The 22,078-nt window shown below is 40.8% G+C and overlaps 1 protein-coding gene across 6 annotated transcripts in view; it reads left to right on the forward strand.

The window, feature by feature from the left end:
* tcf20 (transcription factor 20) overlaps nt 1–22,078 on the forward strand; it is a 237,147-nt gene that overhangs the window by 181,591 nt on the left and 33,478 nt on the right. For all 6 annotated transcript variants that reach the window (XM_062980992.1, XM_062980993.1, XM_008110771.3 and 3 more), the window contains one exon: nt 6,623–12,307. In XM_062980992.1, the coding sequence (XP_062837062.1) occupies nt 6,659–12,307 (5,649 nt within the window). In that variant the 5' untranslated portion in view covers nt 6,623–6,658. The remainder of the gene's footprint in view (nt 1–6,622; nt 12,308–22,078) is intronic.

A 22,078-nucleotide genomic window follows, 5' to 3' on the forward strand; every position in this document is an offset into this window, starting at 1 on the left:
GATTTGCAAAATGTACATACTTCAAGGACTGTAAGTGGATTAAGAAAATTATTAAACTGTAATGCTAAGGAATAGAGGGCTTCTTCCCAATCCCAACAAAACCCCAATTTTTTAGAGAACATACTTTCTGCAAGGAGCCCCGGTAGCGAAGTGCGTTAAAGCACTGAGCTGGAGACCGAAAGGTCCCAGGTTCGAGCCCCGGGAGCGGCGTGAGCGGCCACTGTTAGCTCCAGCTCCTGCCAACCTAGCAGTTCGAAAACATGCAAATGTGAGTAGATCAATAGGTACTGCTCTGGCGGGAAGGTAACGGCGCTCCATGCCCTCATGCTGGCCACATGACCTTGGAGGTGTCTACGGACAACGCCAGCTCTTCGGCTTAGAAATGGAGATGAGCACCAACCCCCAGAGTCAGACATGACTGGACTTAACGTCAGGGGAAAACCTTTTACCTACTTTCTGCAAATAGAATGTTACTGATCTTGCTTGCTTTCTTACCTTGTGTATCTCCTGTGGTTTGGTTCCAGGATCCCTCCATGGATACCAAAATTTGCGGATGCTCATGTCCCTTTATATACAATGGTATAGTAAAATGGTATCACTTATATAAAATGGCAAAATCCAGAGTTTGCTTTTTGGAAAACAATTATGGATGGTTGAATTCATAGATATGGAGACATGGCCATGTTCATACAAAACAAGCATCGTGTGTACTTCTGACACAACATTCTTGCTTTTAATTCACCCCAAAAATTCTGACGCCTCAAACATGTTCCTCATTTATGCCTCCTCATCTTGTGTAATAATGATTTTTTGTTACTGTTAGGGTTGTTTTTAATATTTGACTTATATATATAAATTACAGCCCAAAATACTAGTTTTAGAAATAAAAAGAATAGCTGTGACCTCTTGCCACTTCATCAAGAACAGCATTGGTCCACTTCTTCATGCACTTAGGTGAGTGTGTCTAACCAATATATGATTAACATCTACATCAATTTGGAAAGAACAGTAAACCTTTCAAGCTTGCCTGGGGGGGGGGGGGTGGGGGGTTGCATTCAGATCAAACCAGGAGATGGATATTGCGTCATATTAATTAGAGAAAGACCACAGATCTCTGTTCGTACATAAAGGGGAAAAAAGCAGAAGCTTTGAAGTCACTTCCCATGTTCAGGAGAGGGCAGTGGGAATGTGTGAACCCTAGGGATTAATGTCCCTTGTTTGTGATAAACCATGGTTTAAAAATTTAGAAACAAGACAACTTGGGTCGTGTTTTTTTCTTTTGTTATGCTGTGGTCATTTTTCTCTAATTGTGCTTTTCTTAACTGTTTCTAATTAATCTGATCTGCCCCCTCCTTCCTGACCTTTAGGGGAAAAAATGAAAACATCGATGTGGGACCAAGCTTTTGGATATTTTAACATTGCAATATATGAATGTGGAATGGTGCAGTGATAACTGGAATGGCCTGGACTACGATATTAGATTACGTGATTTTAATTGATTTTAAGTGTTGAAATGTTTTAGCGGTTGTTTCAATGTATATGTTTTATTTGCTGGATACATGTATATGGCATTGAATTGTGCCTTTATGTGCACCACTCTGAGTCCCCTTCGGGGTGAGAAGAGTGGGATATAAATATGGCAAAAAATATTTTTTTAGGGGAAATTAAAGAGTTCGTTCTTGACATCAGATTATCTGTTTTCAAATGCACACTTTTAGACTAATGAAAGCTTGCAAAAATTAAAATGCAACATTCATAAGGTTGGTATAAAATGAAAATGCTAATTGACATAATTCAACCATGGATGGAAAAGATCACTGAATTTTTGAAGGTGCCACTGTATCCATTGCTTCAGCATATTGCAAAGATTTTTCAAAATGTATCTGCAGTAATGGACAGAATTAGAAGTGGGACCTCTATTTGCTCTCTTGGACAGTGGTTTCACTGTCTTCCTATCTGTAAGGACATCAGTATGCACAGTTTCCCAGATCAGTAGTATAACTCCTGAGTAAGTGGAATTTTTCACTAATTAAGTTGGCTCATTGAACCAAGCCATTCTGGAACTCTGTAAGTAAACCAAGTTTGTTCTGCCAAAGGAAGGCATAGGTTTTCCCATCATAACTTTTAAAATGATAAGAGAACACATGAGAATCAAGATGGTATAATTTGACAAATCAGAAGACCTGGGACAAATCCTTATTCAGATATAAGGCTCACTGGGTATTTCTGGGTTATTCTTTTTTTTTTTTTTAGCCTCTTCGGTTTCACTGGTTTGTTTTCCAAATAAAATGGAGGGGGAGAAACCATATCAATTGCCTTGGGTCCCTTGAAGCAGAGGTGCCAAACTTGTAGCCCTCCAGATGTTTTGACCTCCTAATTTTCAGAAGCTCTAGCCAGCTTATACAATGGGAAGAAATTCTGGGAGCTGATGGCCAAAACACCTGCAGAGTTGCAAGTTTGACTCTACTGCCTTGGATGAAAAGCAGAAGAGAAAAGTAGAAACTCATTGAAAAAGTTTCTGTTAGTAAAAGTTTTTCCAATCAGACTACGTTTTAACAAAGAACTAGTTGTAAGATCATTTTGTCATACTACAAAGTGCCTAATAATCAAACTGAGTAGAACAAATGTTTTATATACCATCACAGTCTGAATACCCTGTGGTTTGTTGCATTTCTTGAGCAAGACAGATCAGATCTTTTAAATACGTGAATAAGAGTCCATTCTGAAATACTGTGGCTCTCTAAATAGGGATTAGGAAATAAGATCCTGAAAAACATTCCAATACTGAAATAGTAGGCAGTTTCTTGTGTTCCTAAATGTGTTGTGGGCGGTTGGTTATTCACTAGAAACAGTTTGTGGATCAATCATGTTGAATGACTGTAGTTAAAACTTTAAGAGCATTTTAATTCTTGCAGAGTTGTTCATACTGCAAGAGCTGATATTTCAAGACTTTATTTGATAGTGGACGTGGTGCTAATCTTGAGGTTGGACTTTGGCAGTGCTACCACTATATCAACTTTAGAAACTCCAATTAGTTGAAAATATGGCATCCAGATTGGTTACAGGAATAACCTGTAACCTAGTTTGAGACAAACTAGGACAATCGGTTTGTGTTGGTCGAATAAGCATATTAAACCAATAACAAAACCACTTCACAGGTTGCCAGTTAGCTTCTGGACAAAGTACAAAATGTTGGTTGTCACCTTTAAAGCCCTTCATGGTTTGGGTCAGGGGGAGGTACTGGGATCATCTTCTCCCTTATAATCCACCCACTACACAGGTCTTCTAGGGACATTTTACTTCAACCAGACAAAACCAGACCAGCAATATCACCCAGAGGACCTTTTCATCAGCTTCTTCTAGACCAGCGCTGACAAACCTACAACATGACAAACCTACAAAGGGCATGCAGCGCTTTCTCTCCAGGCACGCAGTACCCTCTCTCCTGGTATATCTGCCGTTGGTCCCCTTTTGCTTCCTGCTCGCCCCACCCACTTGCTTGTCCACTTCCCCGTTCACTCGCTCACCAGCTTACCCCCTCACCCGCTGCTCTGTCCACTAGCTTGCCTGCTCCTCCACGCTTGCTTGTTTGCCCACCCGCTTACCATCCTGCCCTCCACCCATCTTCTTGCCCACTTGCCTGACCTTGCCAATTCGCCATTCCGATCGCTTGCCCGCCTGCCCACCAGATGTGTTTATACTGAAACTGGAAGTGATTAAATATTAGATATTAATGAGGTCATTTATTTATCTAAGATTACCGTGTCTCTCTCTCACACACGCACATGCACATACACACACTTTCATAGGTTTTTCACTTGCAGTTTTCATTATTTGTGAGTTTATACTGCCATGCCTACATTTGGGAATCAGGGCGTTGCCCTGTGATCATTTACATGGCAACCCTTTTCTAGAAGATGTGTGGGGAGACAGTACAAAGTGAAGTGTAGTGAGGGTGACGATCCTTTATCTTCCCTTACTTTCTGATGACCGGGCCTTCCAAGAATGATTACAGGGCAACCCCAGTCTTTGGGATCCAGATGTGCTGCATGTGTCTGTTTTACCAGGAAAAGAGTGAGGAATACGCCCCACACAGCCCTCCACTCCTTTTCTTCTTGTGTGTCCTTTATTTCTGTTTCATCTGGACAAGGGGAGGAGAAGTACTGGGGAAACATACAAGTAGAAGAAAAGGAGGTTGGCTCCACAGGACAAATGAAATGGCTGCAGTGGTGAGCAAGTCTTGGGCCTGCACTGTCTTCTACTTATGCTGCATGGAACTGTTTTGCTTGGGCAAGGGAAGGGAGGTACTGGAGAAACAGACACATGTGTCCTCTTTCTCTTTCACAAGAAGAAAAGAGGAGCTAGGATTTGCAGGATAAGTGCTGGGCCTGCTCTTCCTCTTCTTCCTCCTGGGACCATAGTTGGGGGAGCCCAACTTGTGGACCCCAGCGACGGTGCTCCATTCCCCTTGCAGGGGGGTTACACCTCTGGCCCCTGGGAAACTGAAGGCCCAGCTATATATTTTTGAGACAATCGGTTTGTGTTGGTAAAATAATTGTTGTGAGGCTAGTGCTGTAGTAGTTCTCTAAAATAATTCAAACCGCATTAGGAAGAACATACATTTTTATGTTGTGGCACAAAGTAGTCTTATTCCTGGAAGGCATGGCCAAACCAAATAGAGGGGAGTATGGTTGGAAATACAACTATACAGTAGTGTTCAGAAAAAAATGAGAATTTCTGAGATATTTCTTTGAGTTTGCCACAGATGAAAAGCATAATATTTCTCATTGTTTTAAGTAGAGTTTGGAAAAATATTTTTTCTAAAATGTGGTTTTAAACATGGGTAAAAGGTACATTTTGTAATCACACTGAAATGAATTTAAAGCAAAAAAGTACTACTATGCCAGATTCATATAGAAATTGGAGCATTACTTTCCAATTCTTACAGCAGTGGATAAATCCCATTTCTGTTCAAATTTTTTGCTGTATGTTTATTTTTTCTTATCTATTGCTGAAACATTTTAGATTTTGACATGACTGCTTTTATGTTTGATCTGTGGTACTGTTTTGAAATACCCTTCACTGCATTCACTGGTTTTAAATCATGTAGAACTTTATCCTGTTCTAATGGCTTTAGCTAACCTTCATAGTACCACATCTCTTTATATATTTTAAATCTGCTGTAAGAGTTTTTTTCCCCTCAAGAGGTTCATCCCAGAACAGGGTTGTAACATTTTTAAAGATAATTTTCTTGCAATTGTGAAGCATTGCCAATGGTATACTGATTCTGTTAGAAATGTTCATTTATTCAGTCCTATTATAAGGTTGCAAGCCTTTAAGCATTATAGTCATTCAGTGGATGGCTTTGCAGAACATATCTTCTGTAACAGCACTGTGGTATATAGGACACTAAATTAAATTTTGTCCTATATACAACATAGGATTTATGTACGACTGTACTGTACATAAATAGGCAGTCTCTTTAATACTGCATGACATTATTGACTGTTGAATAGCAATATTGCCCAGAGTTTTTCCACTGGTGGCTAATTCAGCTTAAGAAGAGATGTCTCCCATTCAACATTATCATTTTGAAACTGGGGGCATCTTTTCATATCTCTGTGTTGCCGTGTTGTTTCTGTACATTATTGCACCCTAAAGTTTGTTACGGAGATAAATTACTTGACCTAATTCGGTTGTACACGTTCACAACTAATTGGAATTATTGGGTTTCATTACTAGTAGATCCTTACTATTTTAACTACAATATCCATTTGGGTGACTTGCAACATATCTGATGTCTAATGAATTAATATCCAAACTAAATTTCATCTCTACTCTGTAAACTTAGACAGACTTAACTCAACTTCCGCTTATTCTTTCCAGAGTTGAAGGGGAACATTTTGAAATGTTTAGTGTGCAACATCTTGGAATTGTCCACCCGAGATGAACTTTATTTGATTTAAATTGAGAAGTTGATAAAATACAGTTGACTTTCATACTCTCACTTTTAAATTAGTGGATGTATACAAATGCTGATTTGTTTGCTAGAGATTCTTAATGAAAACCCAAATTTCCATTTAAATAAATACTGAATTACTAAATATTTATCCTGAAGTCACTTCATGGACTCATAGAAATTGCATATATAATGTACTTTTGTCATTTTTTCTTTGCTATAAATATGCATAATGAATATATATGTATGGTTGAAAAAAAGATTATTATTCCTTTTTTTGCAGTTTTAACTATTCAAGTCTATATTATTTGGAACGCTGTTGTGAACATTGCAGCACAATTTATTTTGGGAATTGACTGTTTTGGCAGTTCCTACATGGAGCATGGGAAAGGCAAATACATAATTTTTACAGAGCTGTAAAGTACAGAAACATTAGTGTTCTGTTTTACTTGAAGAGCAGATTCCTAAGACATAAAAAATAATAGGCCAAGTAAAGGATGACAGGAAAGGCAATTAAAAGGATTCTATTATTTGAATTTGTCGATAATAGGTGATTTTAAAATATTAGAAAAATTCTTTAGGTATATGACTGGTAGATCTAAATTGTTTTCTCTCTCTCTCTCTCTCTCTCTCTCTGTGTGTGTGTGTGTGTGTGTGTATTAGGTGGGCTGTTGAGCTGTTGTTCTGCAGCTAAACAGCATGCAGTCCTTTCGGGAGCAAAGCAGTTACCACGGAAACCAGCAGAACTACGCGCAAGAAGTGCATGGTGCATCCCGGCTAGAAGAATTTAGCAGCCGCCAGCAGGCTCAGATGTTCCAGAGCTTTGGAGGAGGTGGAGGAAGCAGTACAAGTGGGCGCCGTGGAGCAACAGGAAGTTCTGCATCAATGGCTGGTGAGAATTCTGGACATCAGAGCTATCAAGGTTTCAGAAAAGAAGCAGGAGAATTCTATTATATGGCCTCTAGTAAGGATCCTGTGACAGCAGGAGGACAGCAGCTCCCTCAGCGCAGACCTTCTGGACCGGTGCAAAGTTATGGGCCACCACAAGGGAGCAGCTTTGGAAATCAGTATGGGAGTGAAGGTCACGTGAACCAGTTTCAAACACAGCACTCATCGCTTAGTGGGGTGACTCACTATCAGCAAGATTATACTGGTCCTTTTTCCCCTGGAAGTACTCAGTACCAACAGCAAACTTCTAACCAGCAGCAACAACAGGTGCAGCAGATGAGGCAACAGCTCTACCAGTCTCATCAACCTTTGCCACAGGCCTCCAGCCAATCTGCCTCTAGCACATCTCATTTGCAGTCAATGCAGCGTCCCTCAACACTGCCTTCATCTGCTTCTGGGTATCAGCTACGAGTGGGTCAATATAGTCAACACTACCAGCCTCCTGCTGCTTCATCATCTTCATTTCCTTCTCCTCAACGTTTTGGTCAGTCAGGACAGAACTATGACAGCAGTTACAGTGTGAATGCTGGTTCACAGTATGAGGGGCATGCTGTGGGTTCAAGTGCACAGGGTTATGGGACTCAGCCAAATTACAGTTTTCAGGCACAGACAGTGAAAAACTTTGAGCAGTCAAAGTTGACCCAAGCAGGTCAACAGGCACAAGGACAGGCACAACAATCACAGCAGCAGCAGCAGCAGACTCCTCCCACACAGCATGTGATGCAGTACTCAAACACTGCTACAAAACTAACCCTGCAAAGTCAAGTGGGGCAGTACAACCAAGCTGATGTCCCTGTGAGATCTCCCATGCAGTTCCATCAGAATTTTAGTCCTATATCAAACCCCTCACCAGCTGCCTCTGTGGTTCAGTCTCCTAGCTGTAGCTCCACACCATCTCCACTTATGCCAGGTGGTGAGACTCTTCAGTGTGGACAAAGCAACATGCCTGTGGCCTCTAGAAACCGCATCTTGCAGATGATGCCTCAGCTTAGTCCAACACCATCCATGATGCCAAGCCCCAGTGCTCAGAGTGGAGGTTTCAAAGGATTTGGGCTTGAAGGATTACAAGAAAAGAGACTTACTGATCCAGGACTAAGTAGTCTAAGTGCCCTAAGTAGCCAAGTAGCTAATCTTCCCAATACAGTCCAACACATGTTGCTCTCGGATGCGCTGACACCTCAGAAGAAAGGCTCCAAAAGGTCTTCATCATCCAAAAAGGCTGATAGCTGCACAAACTCAGAAGGCTCCTCACAGGCGGAAGAACAACTCAAATCTCCTCTGGCAGATTCCATTGATGGTGGCTGTTCCAGTAGCTCAGAAGATCAAGCTGAAAGAGTGAGACAGTTGAGTGGTCAGAGTACCAGTTCAGATACCACTTACAAGGGAGGTAACTTAGAGAGATCTCAATCATCACCAGTAGAAGCATCTCAGAATGAACCCCCCAAAATGAGTGCCACCCCTGCAGATGAGGAAGAAGTTGTTTCTCCTCCAGATGAAAAGGAGGCCTTAACTGCTGTGGAGACTCCTCCGAAGGTCAATGAAAAGACAGTTGGCGTTATAGTCTCCCGAGAAGCTATGACAGGCAGAATAGAAAAGTCAAGTGGGCAGGATAAACCCCAACAAGATGATGTTTCTGCAGGTACTCAAGCAGCACCTTCTGCCAGTGTGATGAAGGAGACCACCCTTACAGGATCACAACAAGAATCACAAGGAGGAGGGAGTAAAGTTAATAAAAATGGGGATAATAGTACTAATCACAATGGAGATGGAAATAGTCAAATGGCCCATGCTGTCATTGGCTCAAGCTTTCCCAGCAGAACAGAGCCTTCCAAATCACCTGGTAGTGTGAGATATAGCTACAAAGACAACATAGCAGTCGGTGTGCAGAGAAATACTGGGAATTTCCCTCAGTACCCTTCCAGTCAGGAAAAAGGGGATTTTCCACTGCACAGTGATCGAAAGGGCAGAAATGAGAAATTTCCTAGTCTGCTGCAGGAAGTCTTGCAAGGCTATCACCATCACCCTGACCGAAGATATTCTAGAAATGCACAAGATCATCATGGAATGACTGCAAATGTGGACAGTACCATGAGACCTAATGTCCTGATCAATCAAGGCAATGAATTAAGTAATAGGGGCCTTTTAAACAAAAGCTTAGGATCTCTTATGGAAAATCCACACTGGGGCCACTGGGATAGAAAGTCAAGTGGCACAGCTTCTGACATGAAACAGATAAATCTGGCTGACTATCCCATGCCTAGAAAGTTTGAGATGGAATCCCAGTCTTCAGCTCATGAAGGAGGACTTTCTGAAAGAAGATCGGTTATTTGTGATATATCACCTTTGAGGCAGATTGCTAGAGACCCAGGCCTTCACTCTGTAGGACACATGGGCACTGATGGCAGGAGTGGAAGGAGTGATCGTCTAACTCCTGGTTTAGGGCAGTCAGTCATCCTCCCTGGTGGCCTAGTTGCCATGGAGACAAAGCTGAAGTCTCACAGTGGACAGATCAAAGAAGAGGATTTTGAACAGTCTAAGACCTCTGCCAGCATCAATAACAAAAAATCAGGAGAACATTGTCATCTTGCCAGTTTTAAGCATGAGTCTTACAGAGGGAACGCTAGCCCTGGAGCTGCAGCACTTGATTCTGCTGACTACATGCTACAACAGGATAGCCGATCAGCGCAGCTGAGACGTGGTCATGGCAGAATGGGAAATAGCCGTGAGGGAATGAGGGGTAAATCCCCCTCTCAGTTTCATGATTTGACAGACAAACTGAAGATGTCTCCTGGTAGAAGTAGAGGTCCAGGCACAGACCTTCATCATATGAATCCACACATGGTGCTTTCTGACAGGGTTAACCGGGGGTCCTTGCACTCTCCTTTTCTATCAAATTCTGAAAGCTCTTTGGCATCAGCATATCACACTAATGCTCGGTCTCATGCTTATGGTGATCCTACCCAGGGTTTGAATTCCCAGTACCACTACAAAAGGCAGCTATATCAACAACAGCAGGAAGAATACAAAGACTGGAATAACAGTTCTGCCCAGGGGGTGATAGCAGCAGCTCAACTCAGGCAGGAAACAGCTAGAAAGAGCCCAAGGCAGCATCAGTTCATGGACAGAGTAAGGAGTCCTCTAAAAAATGACAAGGATGGAATGATTTATCTTCATTCTGGTTCTTACCATGATGCTGGAAGCCAAGAAGCCAGTCGTTTGTTGGGAAATGATGGTTCTCTTCAGAATAAGTGTAGTGAAATGAAGCATATAAATCAGAAGATTCAGCAACATGAATCAGGTTGGGATCTTTCCCGGCAAGTGACTCCTGGGAAGAACAGTGGGTCTCTGGGGGCAGCCAGTCAGAAGAGATTTGGTTCTCAAGACAGTGATGCACACAGGCGTGATGATGCTGGAGATGTACTTAAATCTGGTAACACTATGGCAAGGATCCCTGGCCAAGAAGATCAATCTCCTCAAAATCCTTTAATCATGAGAAGAAGGGTCCGTTCTTTCATTTCCCCTATTCCCAGCAAGAGACAGATGCAAGAAATGAAGAACAGTAGCACTGAGGACAAGACACGCCTTGTCAGTACATCAAAAGATGGAGCTGATAAAACCAATTCCTATGCCCGCTGTTCACCAAACCAAGATCTTGGCAAGTCCCTCTCTAAAGGAGAGTCCTCTAAAACCCTTCCAAGTCCTGATGGTAGAAATTGCTCTGTTGTTTCCCTAACAAGTCCAGCTAAAACAAAAATTCTGCCTCCACGGAAGGGCCGTGGATTAAAATTGGAAGCAATTGTTCAGAAAATCACATCTCCCAATGTTAGGAGAAGTGCTTCCTCAAATTGTGCTGAAACTGGCTCAGATGCAGTCACTCTTGATGACATTCTGTCCTTGAAAAGTATCCCACCAGAGGGTGGGAATGTGGCTAATCATGGGATGGAAGCAGAACATATAAAAGAAGAAATTGTATTAGATCAAGGGAGCCAAGAGCTCACCAGTGAAATCTCTCTGACAATATCACCTGAAGAATTGTATGGGGAAAGAGATGAGGTAATGAAAAAGGAGATATCTGAACTTTCCAGTGTTGGCAAGGAGGGCTCAGGGCCTTCTGTGATTCCAGTATCTTCACAAAAATCTGTTGGTCAAGGAAGAACGGATGGATCTTTAGTTGGAACAGGATCATTAGGCTTTTCTGAGTCAAAAACTGTCTCCCCATCTACCATCTTGACTACTGAAGCAAATGCAAAATCTGAGGAAAAAGATGGAAATGCAATTATTGTGACACCCAAGCCAGAACCCTTTCCTCCAAAAGGATATTTTCCCTCTGGTAAAAAGAAGGGGAGACCTATCGGTAGTGTGAACAAACAGAAAAAGCAGCCTCTGCCGCCATCACCATTGCCGCCACCACTGGTTCCACCACTTCCTTCAGTATCAGAAACATTACCGCCAGTAGAAGAAGCAGTAGGTGAAGAACCTAAGCCTAAGAGACAGCGAAGAGAAAGGAGAAAAACTACAACTCAGCCACGAAAGCGGAAACCAAGACGAGCTGCTCCAATTGTGGAGCCTCAAGAACCAGAAATCAAACTGAAGTATGCCACCCAGTCTCTTGATAAAACTGATAACAAGAATAAGTCTTTTTTCCCTTACATTCATGTGGTGAACAAATGTGAGATAGGTGCTGTATGCACAATAATTAATGCAGAAGAAGAGGAGCAGAGTAAGCTGGTGAGGGGACGAAAAGGACAGAGGTCATCAACACCTCCTCCCAGCAATGCTGAGAGCAAAGTCCTTCCTGTTTCCTCTTTTATGCTACAGGGTCCTGTAGTAACAGAATCTTCTGTCATGGGCCACTTGGTTTGCTGCCTGTGTGGCAAGTGGGCCAGCTATCGTAACATGGGTGACCTCTTTGGACCCTTCTATCCACAAGATTATGCGGCTACACTGCCCAAAAATCCCCCTCCTAAGAGGGCCACAGAAATGCAGCATACGGTCAAGGTACGGCATAAAAGTGCTTCTAATGGTTCCAAGACTGATACAGAGGAGGAGGAAGAGCAGCAACAAAAGGAGCAGAGAAGCCTAACTGCCCACCCTCGCTTTAAGAGACGCCATCGTTCCGAGGACTGTGCTGGGGCTTCTCGGTCACTTTCAAGAGGTGCTGCTTGTAAAAAAGCAACCACTGAAGTTGGCAATGTGGGTGAGAAAACTCCTTCAGACTCTAAACCCTCCATGCCCACTTCTGAAGGTGGCCCTGAGTTGGAGTTACAAATTCCTGAACTACCTCTTGACAGCAATGAATTTTGGGTCCACGAGGGCTGTATTCTCTGGGCCAATGGGATTTACCTGGTCTGTGGCAGGCTCTATGGGCTTCAAGAAGCTGTGGAAATAGCTAAAGAGATGGTAAGTACCACAGAGTAATAATGCTTTAATGTTTTATTTGTTGCAAGCTTCATGGCATTTTTGTGTGTTTTTCTTTTACTCCCTCTGCTGCTCCTTCAGCATATTTGTGCTCTTTTAATGGTTTGGATTAGTTATGCTCTATAGATGCTGAAAACTACAGCAGAGAGGAAACAACAGTTTATATTACTTTTTGAATTATTTTGGACTGAGATTTGTGTTGATGTCCCTTAGGTATATTGGTGACATGTGAAAGCATCCCGTCAAATAGCTTTTAGTGAAGAACCAACTAAAAATAAGGGAATGGGATGCTGTCACATAAAACAAATTTGGGCAATCCAGAGCTGTGCTTTATCTGCCTTTAGCATACTTGCTACTTTTCTGTCTCCCAGAACTTTTTTGTTATATTGATTTTCTTTAAAGAAAATGCTTACTTCGTTACTCTATGAGGAAATACTTGTATCTGATGCAAGAATTGGAATTACAGGTGTCCCTGTCATTAAGGAGGTAAAAAATATTTCATGAATTATTTTCTATTTTACACTGCTACTTTGTCTATGATTATTTTCAGATATACAAATAAATTATTCATATGTAATGGAAGCAACAGAAATAATTTGAGAATTTATAAAGTACACCCATTTTTGCTTGTTTTAGGGTTTATCTACACTGTATAATTAATGCAGTTTGATAACACTTCAGTTGCCACGACTCAATCCTATGGAATCCTCGGAGATTTTTCGTTTTTCTGCCAAAGAGCACTTTGCCTCATCAAACCACTGCTTCCCTGATTCCACAACATTGAGCCACAATGATTAAACTGGTGTCAAACTGCATTAAGATGCACCCTTAATTAGGATAGATCAGTTATTCTCAAATCTTCCAGGTTTTTGGACTTCAACTCCCAGAAAAACTCACTTGTTTCGGTCAGTGATGAATTCAGGGAGATGAAGTCTCAACACACATGGAAGCCCAGAGTTTGGAAAACACTAGTGTTTTTACAAATTGGAATTTACTATTACAAGAAGTGATAATAGATGCCAACTTGGGACAACCATACAGGGTGTGTGTGACAGATTAATTGAAAATGAAACTAGCAGTGCATGCTATAGTCCTGCATCTACTCCCAATTACAGAGTCAGTACAGTTGGCCCTCTGAATTCATGAATTCTGCATCCACAAATTCAATCATCCATGATTTGAGAATATTAGTCCCAAAAATCCCCAAAACAAATCTTGATTTTGTTATTTTCTATAAGGGGTGCCATTGTATATAATGGGATTTGTTCATCCATGGAATTTGATATCAATGGGGAATCTTGGGAGCAAACTCCTGTGAATACCAAGAGCCCACTGTGTACTCTTATGTATTGTTTGTGGGGAAACATGAGCAGAAGGGTGGTATTGTATATGTCATCCTTGTGGACTTAACATGGGTAACTAGGAGCATACTGTGTGAACAGAATGCTTGATTTGGTCTGTTGGTATTTTGCAACATGGGTTTTCTTTTTATCTTACTTAATGACCAAACTAGGGCAGACAAGAGGAAAAGTAGTAGAATTGTTGAATTTTAGAGCTTTTCTGTACACAGGTTTTTTGAACTTTAGCTCCCAGAATTGCTGTTTGTTGACCAAGCTGGCTGGGAATTCTGGGAATTGAAGTCCCAAACCTGAAGGACCAAAGGTTGGGAACCACTGATAGAGATAAGTAAGGTGAACCTTAATGCAGACAAGAAAGATGTCTTGTTGATCAGTTGGAAAGCTGACTTAGGGTTGGAGTCATAGTCTGTTCTAGATGGGGATGCTCTTGGTTCCAGCACTTTTTCCTAAAGGCCATGTGGTTATGATGGCCCAGATTCCCTTTGTCCAGCTTTTGTTCTTTCCTGGGAAAGGCAAATCTGGTCACAGTTGTTGATGCCTTAATTCATTCTTGAAACAGTTGTCTGTTTTAACTTTGATTTTAAAAGCTTTTTAGTATCATGTATAGCTTCTTTTATACTGTTTTATGTATTCAAGACATTGATTCTGGAGAATGTAAAAAGACGGCAAATTCAAGCTTTGGGGGCAGTGCAAAATATGTTCCCAGTAAATCACATTGGTAACCCACATACTCAGATGAAATAGCTTGTTTTTCCTCAAAGTTGGTGTTGTTTGCAAGTACTTAACTGTTCCCCACAGGAAACAATGAAGCTACCTATTTTTAAGAAAGGACGTACTTCTTTTAATAGATTCTCCATTAAATAATGGAACTTGTAATACCTAAAAAGAGTTAAGAAATGTTGTGAAATAAATATAAAGTTCTTAGGAGCACAGGTACTCTCTAATGGTAGGAAAAACCCTTAGCTTTATTTTAAGCTGAGGAAATCCCATATCTGTATTTTCTTATCATTCTCTGTTTGGTACCAGCACAAAGTCAAATTACAGTACACTCTTTTTAATTAGAATTAATTGAACATCTTTTGCTCAAGAACCTAAGAAGTTGCTGTACTGGAACAGTTTTTATTTAAAAACAAACAACCTTTTTGTATTTATTATTCATAGGTTGTTTCAGAGGAATTTAGATGTGCATAATATGATAGTGGAATGGGACCCACCTCTGCAGCTGTCAGCTAGTCACATGTTGGGCGGTGGTTCTCAACCTGTGAGTCCAAGGAGGTTTTGGCCTTCAACTCCCAGAAATCCTAACAGCTGTAAACTGGCAGGGATTTCTGAGAGTTGTAGGCCAAAACACCTGGGGACCCACAGGTTGAGAACCAGTGATATAGGACCTAGCCATGTAGGTCCAAAGGACATGATTGTGTTCTGTCTTTTAAGTGATAACTATGCCTGCTGTAACTATACATTTCACACATCAGTGGCCAGTTTTGACTTTATTTATTGAATTGATTGGTTGCTTGGTTTTTCCTTGTGCAGAGATCCAAGGTAGACATTATATGAATGGGCCTCTGGCTTCTGTGTCCCTTTTCCTAACTGCTAATTTAGCATCAAGTCATGATTTGGCATTTCATCTGAACTGGGCGTGTTGCAGGAATTAATTGTAAAAACAAATGCCTTCTTTAGAAGGAAGCTACCTAGTGCAGCATCTGATCATTGACATATCTATCTCAGCATTGTTGTTTCTCCAGGAATTAAAGCTGAATTCTTTCCTAACTGGAAATGCCTGAGATTAAACCTGAAGTTTTCTGCCCGCAAAGCATTTGCCTACTACTGTGCGGCAAAGAACATAGTTGGCCAGCAAAACAGAATTGCAAATTTTGATTTCAAATCTAAATTCACATAATAATCCCCATGTTAGTCTCTGGCATGTTCAAATGAAATGTGCTAAAATAATGTAGGATAAGATGGTATGAGCGATTTCTATATTGCATGTTTTACAGTCATAAAATAAGATTCTAATAACTCTTTTGTCCATATATAATAGGAAGTACACAAGAAATGGGGCATTTCTTCCCTTCCAGGTTAATTTTGGACTGTGTTGGAGAAGATATTTTATCCAGGTCTTACATAAATAATGCAATGAATAATTTAAGAAATGATAATTCAATTGTTTCTTAGTAAGGTAATTATTATGATATTTTCATAATTAATATGATTAAATTATCATTGTATGCAAATTATATTTAACGTTATTTTGGGTGAGTATATTATTTCATTTCATTTCATATATTGGGGGATCTCTCTCTTTCGCATATATCAGACATTGGCCTGAGGGATGTAAATACATTTTGGGGAAACTTGCCAGATTGCCTGACCCAGACTTGTACTTGGCTGATTCCAAACAATGCATTTGGAGGTTCATTGTCCACTCCCTCTATGTATTTAAAGAAGACTGTACAAAATTACTTTGGAAACTTCCAGTAATTTGCCTTCTTCTGCTTTCTTGTTAGCTGTGAGGGAAGGTAAAAGTTAGATATAGACAAGTCTTTCCCAACCTGGAGCCCTTCATATGAGTTGGACAGCTCCAGCATTCTATAACAGAATGGCCATGTTGGGTGGAGGATGAGAGATCTAATCTAACACAACTGGAGGGAAGTAGGAAAGGGAAGACTTGATAAATGCTTGTATGAATTAGGAGTAGGACACTGTGGCAGGTGCTGGTTGTTGCCCTGCACCCTCCTTGGTGGGTTGTGGGGTCATATGTTTTGTGAAAAATCACCTGGGAATGCAACCCAGAAGTGAGCAAAAGTCACTTCTGATTTTCATTTTCTGTATTTTCATTCATTTTACTTTTCAAAAGGTTTCGACAGTTGGGGGGTGCTGGGATATAGATAATGTAAGCCACATTTTGGAAGTGTTTGAAATATTTTTGAGATTTCCGTTGCCCAAACATTTTAAATTTGGAATTTGTACAGTTCCTCAGAGATGTAGGAGTATCAGAAGGATCTAATGCAGACCTTGCACAACTTGTGGCCCTTCAGATGTTTGGTATTCCTAGAAGTCCTAGCTAGCTTGTCAAATGGGCAGGAGTTCTGGGAGTTTAAGTCCCAAAAGGAAATATGCAGCATGCCCCCCCCCCCCCCCCCCCAATCAGTGGACTCCGCATCCACAGTTTTATCTAACCATTCTTTTAATAAATACCTCCAGTGCTGTTCTGTGGTATGTTTCTGGCCCAAGAATTGTAATCAAAATATAGGTTCAGTACTACCCACAGTTTCAAGTATCCGGGTGTATGTGTGTCTTAGAATGTATACCCTATAGATAGCAGGGTCATACTATACAGAGGATCAGGGCTGTGGAGTCAGTATGCCAGCTGTAGTAAAATGATAGCACGAGATATTTCATTATCACCAACTGTGAGTCATCAGACTACTACTTAGTTTGGTAGAACATGGACTATATCTGATTAAGTTTAAAATAAAATATGTGATGCCCTAAAATTGCATCAAGCTCCATAACTGCACTATGGATAGGATAGAAACTTTCATGGATAGGATAGAAAATTGATAGTCATGGATAGGATAGAAAATTGGACCCACCGCACCAATTCTTCAGTGATATCATTAAAGTTGTATTGGTTTAATCTGTTCTAAGTAGAACACTTGAATAGGGACCACTTTGACTAGGGACAGCTCTCCCAGTACTAGTACCAAAAGGGTTATGAACTAGTTTTTGGTCAATTTTATATTCGGTTTGGTTATTTGGGGTGCTAATTCAGAAAATTGCATTAGATAAACCACATCAGCTCTAGTTTCTGATACAGAACATATGCCATCCAGTAGTCGCCCATCTTCGTGACTGCGTCGTCCCCTATGAACCCACTTGATCACTGAGATATTCTGGGTAGGCCCTCCTCTCACTCCCACCCTCCTCACAGCTGTGTTTGGTGGGGACGAGAGAGAGGGCCTTCTCGGCCATGGCTCCCCGACTCTGGAACTCCCTCACCAGGGAGATTAGGTTGGCTCCCTCTCTATCTTCCTTCAGGAAATAACTGAAGGCTTGTATGTTTTGGCAGGCCTTTGGAGATACAGTCATTAATTAATCAGCCCCAGAGGGTTTTTAATAATCTATCCTGTATTTATTACGGTCTTACCATTTATGTGTTTTAAATGCAATTTTTTATCCTGTATTGTTGTTTTAATTGATATATTGTATTACTGTTTTATCTTTTTTATATTGTGATTTGTATTATGTTGCCTATATTTTGTCCTTACGTTGTTTGGGCTGCTGCCCCATGTAAGCCGCCCCGAGTCCCCGCGGGGAGATGGTGGCAGGGTATAAATAAAGTTTTATTATTTTATTATTATTATCTGCTCTCCCACAAAAAACCATATTTAATAATCTGGAGCTGATGTGATCTATCCAATGCAATGATCAGATTTGCAGAAAGGAGCAGAAATAAAATAAATTAAAGAGGAAAGAGGTTCACAGACCGGATTTTTGTTCTCGCGGCCAACTGTTGGGTTACGGCCCACAAGTTAAGAACTACTAGTCTAAAAGTATTTCAAATGTTGCTTTCTTCCCTACATTGAAACTCAAATACTTGAAACAAAGGAATAGAAAATAACACAAAATAGATATATTAATGTATTGAAGGGAGAAAAAGGCATTCTTATCTATCATGCCAATATGGATAATATAGACTGTAGTCCCATGTGCCCTTATCTTGTTATAAACTTCATTCCATTAGTCCCTCCAAAAGTCCAGGGGCTTCAGGTTTCTATCTCCGCTGTCAGGCCCAACACCATTCCAGCAGTCTGTTGCAAACTGAGCAGGACTGTTCTACAGTTCTTTTAAAACCCCAATTAAACATCAGGAATGAGACATTGTGAGGTGAGAGTTGAAATGCTGCCAGACTTCAATGTAGATAGGTAAAATGTTGCTCTAATCCCACTGCTCTCCTGCAGAGAAGCAGCCACAATGAGGTTCAGGCTGGTCACTGTGCTTTCTACTATCAAATGAGGAGTGGTGATGCAGTGGAGGGGAAGCCCTGATTTTTTTACTTATTTGGCTACCTTTACTTTTGTTTGCAGTCCCTAATTTTATCATATGTACTTTCTCTTTCCCTATATTTTCACTGCTCATCATGTCTCTGTGTTGGCAAAATATCAGCTATTAACTCAGCTGCATTAATGTAAGAGACATGTCTTTACTTGGGTAACTAATTACTCAGGTTACCATTTTAGGAATTAATATTTAAATTCTTGGGCATGTGATAATTCATGTTAAATTATATCCCCTCTAAAAGTTGTAGGTCATAAACATTTAAATAACATTTTATTATACTGGTCAGATGAATGGTCTAATAATCTTTATTTGTATTTCATTAACTAGTAGTAAAGTTTCAATACCTGGAAGAAGTACCTAATAATAATAATAATAATAATAATAATAATAATAATAATAATAATAATAATAATAAAATCTTTATTTCTACCCTACCACCATCTCCCCAAAGGGACTGAGGGCATCTCACAAAAAGCACACTATAGTGCAGCGACAAATCAGTATACATTTACATAAACAACATACGTTTACATAAAAACAATATACATTTACATAAAATAGCATACTAATATAAACCCTATTCCAATAGATAGAAATGCCTATTCTAAACACCTATCTCCCAGTAGTGAAATACCTCTCATTTTGTAGTAGGGGCCTCTGGTGGCACAGTGTGTTAAAGCGCTGAGCTGCTCAACTTGCGGACCAAAAGGTGCCAGGTTCAAATCCCGGGGGTGGAATGAGCACCCGCTGTTAGCCCCACCTCCTGCCAACCTAGCAGTTCAAAAACATGCAAATGTGAGTACATCAATAGGTACCGCTCTGGTGGGAAGGTAACGGCGCTCCATGCAGTCATGCTGGCCACATGACCTTGGAGATGTCTATGGACAACGCTGGCTCTTCGGCTTAGAAATGGAGATGAGAACCAACCCCCAGAGTCGGTCACGACTAGACAATGTCAAGGGAAACCTTTACCTTTACCTTTATATTTGTGATAAAGTACATTCTACCCTAAATCACCTGTCCCTACTAGACCCAACCTGTTTTTACAAAGATTTTGTAGTCTTATTCAGGAATAAAACGTTGGGCTAAATCAACACATAAAAATGGATGTGCTTCGGTTGTAGAATGAATTCTTAGGATTTATAACAATCTTTGCTAAATTAACTTCCTTTATCCTAGGCTCTACATCACAAACTTCTGAATGATATCTTGTTGTCTTAATCAGATGAATGGTCTTGTTGCCTTTGATCATATTAAAAGAGAACATTTTGAAGAGGAAAGCCTGTGGTTCTTGGGGAGTTTGTCCACACTCAGGTTCATGTTGTGGAAGCAGATTTGTGTATGTATATTTTGTTGTGCATACAATTGCACGACATAGCCATTCAATCAGTGAGCAATTTGACACATGGACAGCTGCAAATTCCTGGTATAGACTCTCAGGTTATATTTTTCTTGCATTCATTTTGACCCGATGTGACAAAATATTGGACATGTTCTATATTGGATATAAATGTTTTATTCAAAGACTAATAAAGTTAAGCATCCTGGCTAATGATTACTACTTCCCGTCCTCATTGATTAGCTGACTCATTCTAAAGTCCACATCTCTCCAAGCGATGGTGAGATCCCTGCCTCAAATAGCAGATCAGCTGGAGTGGAAACTGGAGTACCTTTCACTTACTTTCATGCTTAGTGCCAATCACTTTCCTGCTGTGGTCCAGCAGTACTACCTCAGAATTTTCTGTTTCCTAGGTTAGCTATCTTTGCCAAGGTATGGCAAAATGATAGTGATGGTGCTCATAGAAAGCAGCTTGTAGTTTCTTAGATTTGACTCCAGTGGCTTACTCTGTGATGAAGAATATAAATATCCTTGGTCAGAGAATGAGACACTGAGTCCAATTTTGAAATAATCTCTCATTTGCATTTAGCCAAAGGAACACAGGAGTATTGCCATAACTCAGCAGTGAGATAACATTTCATATGTTCTCCCTCTACCCTAGCAAAGCAACAATAACTGTTTCTAAATTTGAGCCTGATACCATCCCATACATTATTTTATGTACCTTGCTCTTTGAAGACGTTTATGAGTCAAGCTCTGTAGGGGCAAAATTTGAAATCCTGCCTGTCTGAAATTTGGACGTTTGCCTCCCCCCATCACACAAACACCATGTTGGGAGAAAATGTGTTCCCGTAGTTACCAAGGAAGAGTGGGTGAAATTTACCCCTAAAAATCCATGATCTGGCTCATTTGGACATTCACTATCAGACAGAAACTGCTTTTATAGGGGAACATGCATGCATAAGATGCCAGTGGTATTCTAATCACAGTTTCTTGGTTTATTTCTAACCTTTTGGAGGCATGTAGGTGCTGACTGTGCTTACGTTTACTCTTCTTATTTTGGAAAATAAGGGGGACACTAGCCTTGCGAACAGTATTTTACCCACGACCACAGGGAATCGCCATAAGGCTAAATGCAGGGTTGCACAAACACAACAAGGACCAATTACCAAGAACACAATAATCCCAAAGGAACAGCTCAGGGGAAGGTCCCAGGGGCTTACATGTCTTTATACTAATGCACAGAGCATGGGGAATAAACAAGATGAACTCCAAATTTTAGCACAACACCACACTTACGGTGTCATAGGCATCACTGAAACGTGGTGGGATGACACCCATCACTGGAATGTAGCCATTGAAGGTTATAACCTTTTTCACAGAAACAGAACAAAGGGGAGAGGAGGGGGAGTAGCCCTATATGTCAAAAACATTTACGTTACAGAAGAGATGCAAGACGGCAATCCGGGAAACCAACTTGAAAGCATCTGGATAAGAATCAAGGGAACCGGGACTCAAAATGATCTCGTCGTGGGTGTCTACTACATACCTCCGAACCAGCATGAAGAACTTGTTGAAGCCTTCTGTCAGCAGCTGACCAAACAGGCACAAAGAAGAGATATAGTAGTCATGAGTGATTTCAACTATCCTGATATCTGCTGGAAAACAAACTCGGCCAAGAGTACAAGGTCCAACAAATTCCTCACTTGCCTTGCAGACAATTTTATGGTCCAGAAGGTAGAAGAGGCAACAAGGGGATCAACTACTCTTGACCTCATCCTAACAAACGCGGAGGACCAGATCAATGCAGTTGAAGTGGTCGGATCCTTAGGGGCAAGTGACCATGTGCTCCTGCAGTTTGCAATACAAAGGAAGGCTGAAACTAAGACAAGTCAAACAAGCATTCTGGACTTTAAGAGAGCTGACTTCCAAAAAATGAAGGAATACTGAGCAGCATTCCATGGACGCCAATATTAAAAGACAAGGGAGTTA

Source organism: Anolis carolinensis, chromosome 5 (assembly GCF_035594765.1).
Source record: "Anolis carolinensis isolate JA03-04 chromosome 5, rAnoCar3.1.pri, whole genome shotgun sequence".
Lineage (NCBI taxonomy): Eukaryota > Metazoa > Chordata > Lepidosauria > Squamata > Dactyloidae > Anolis > Anolis carolinensis.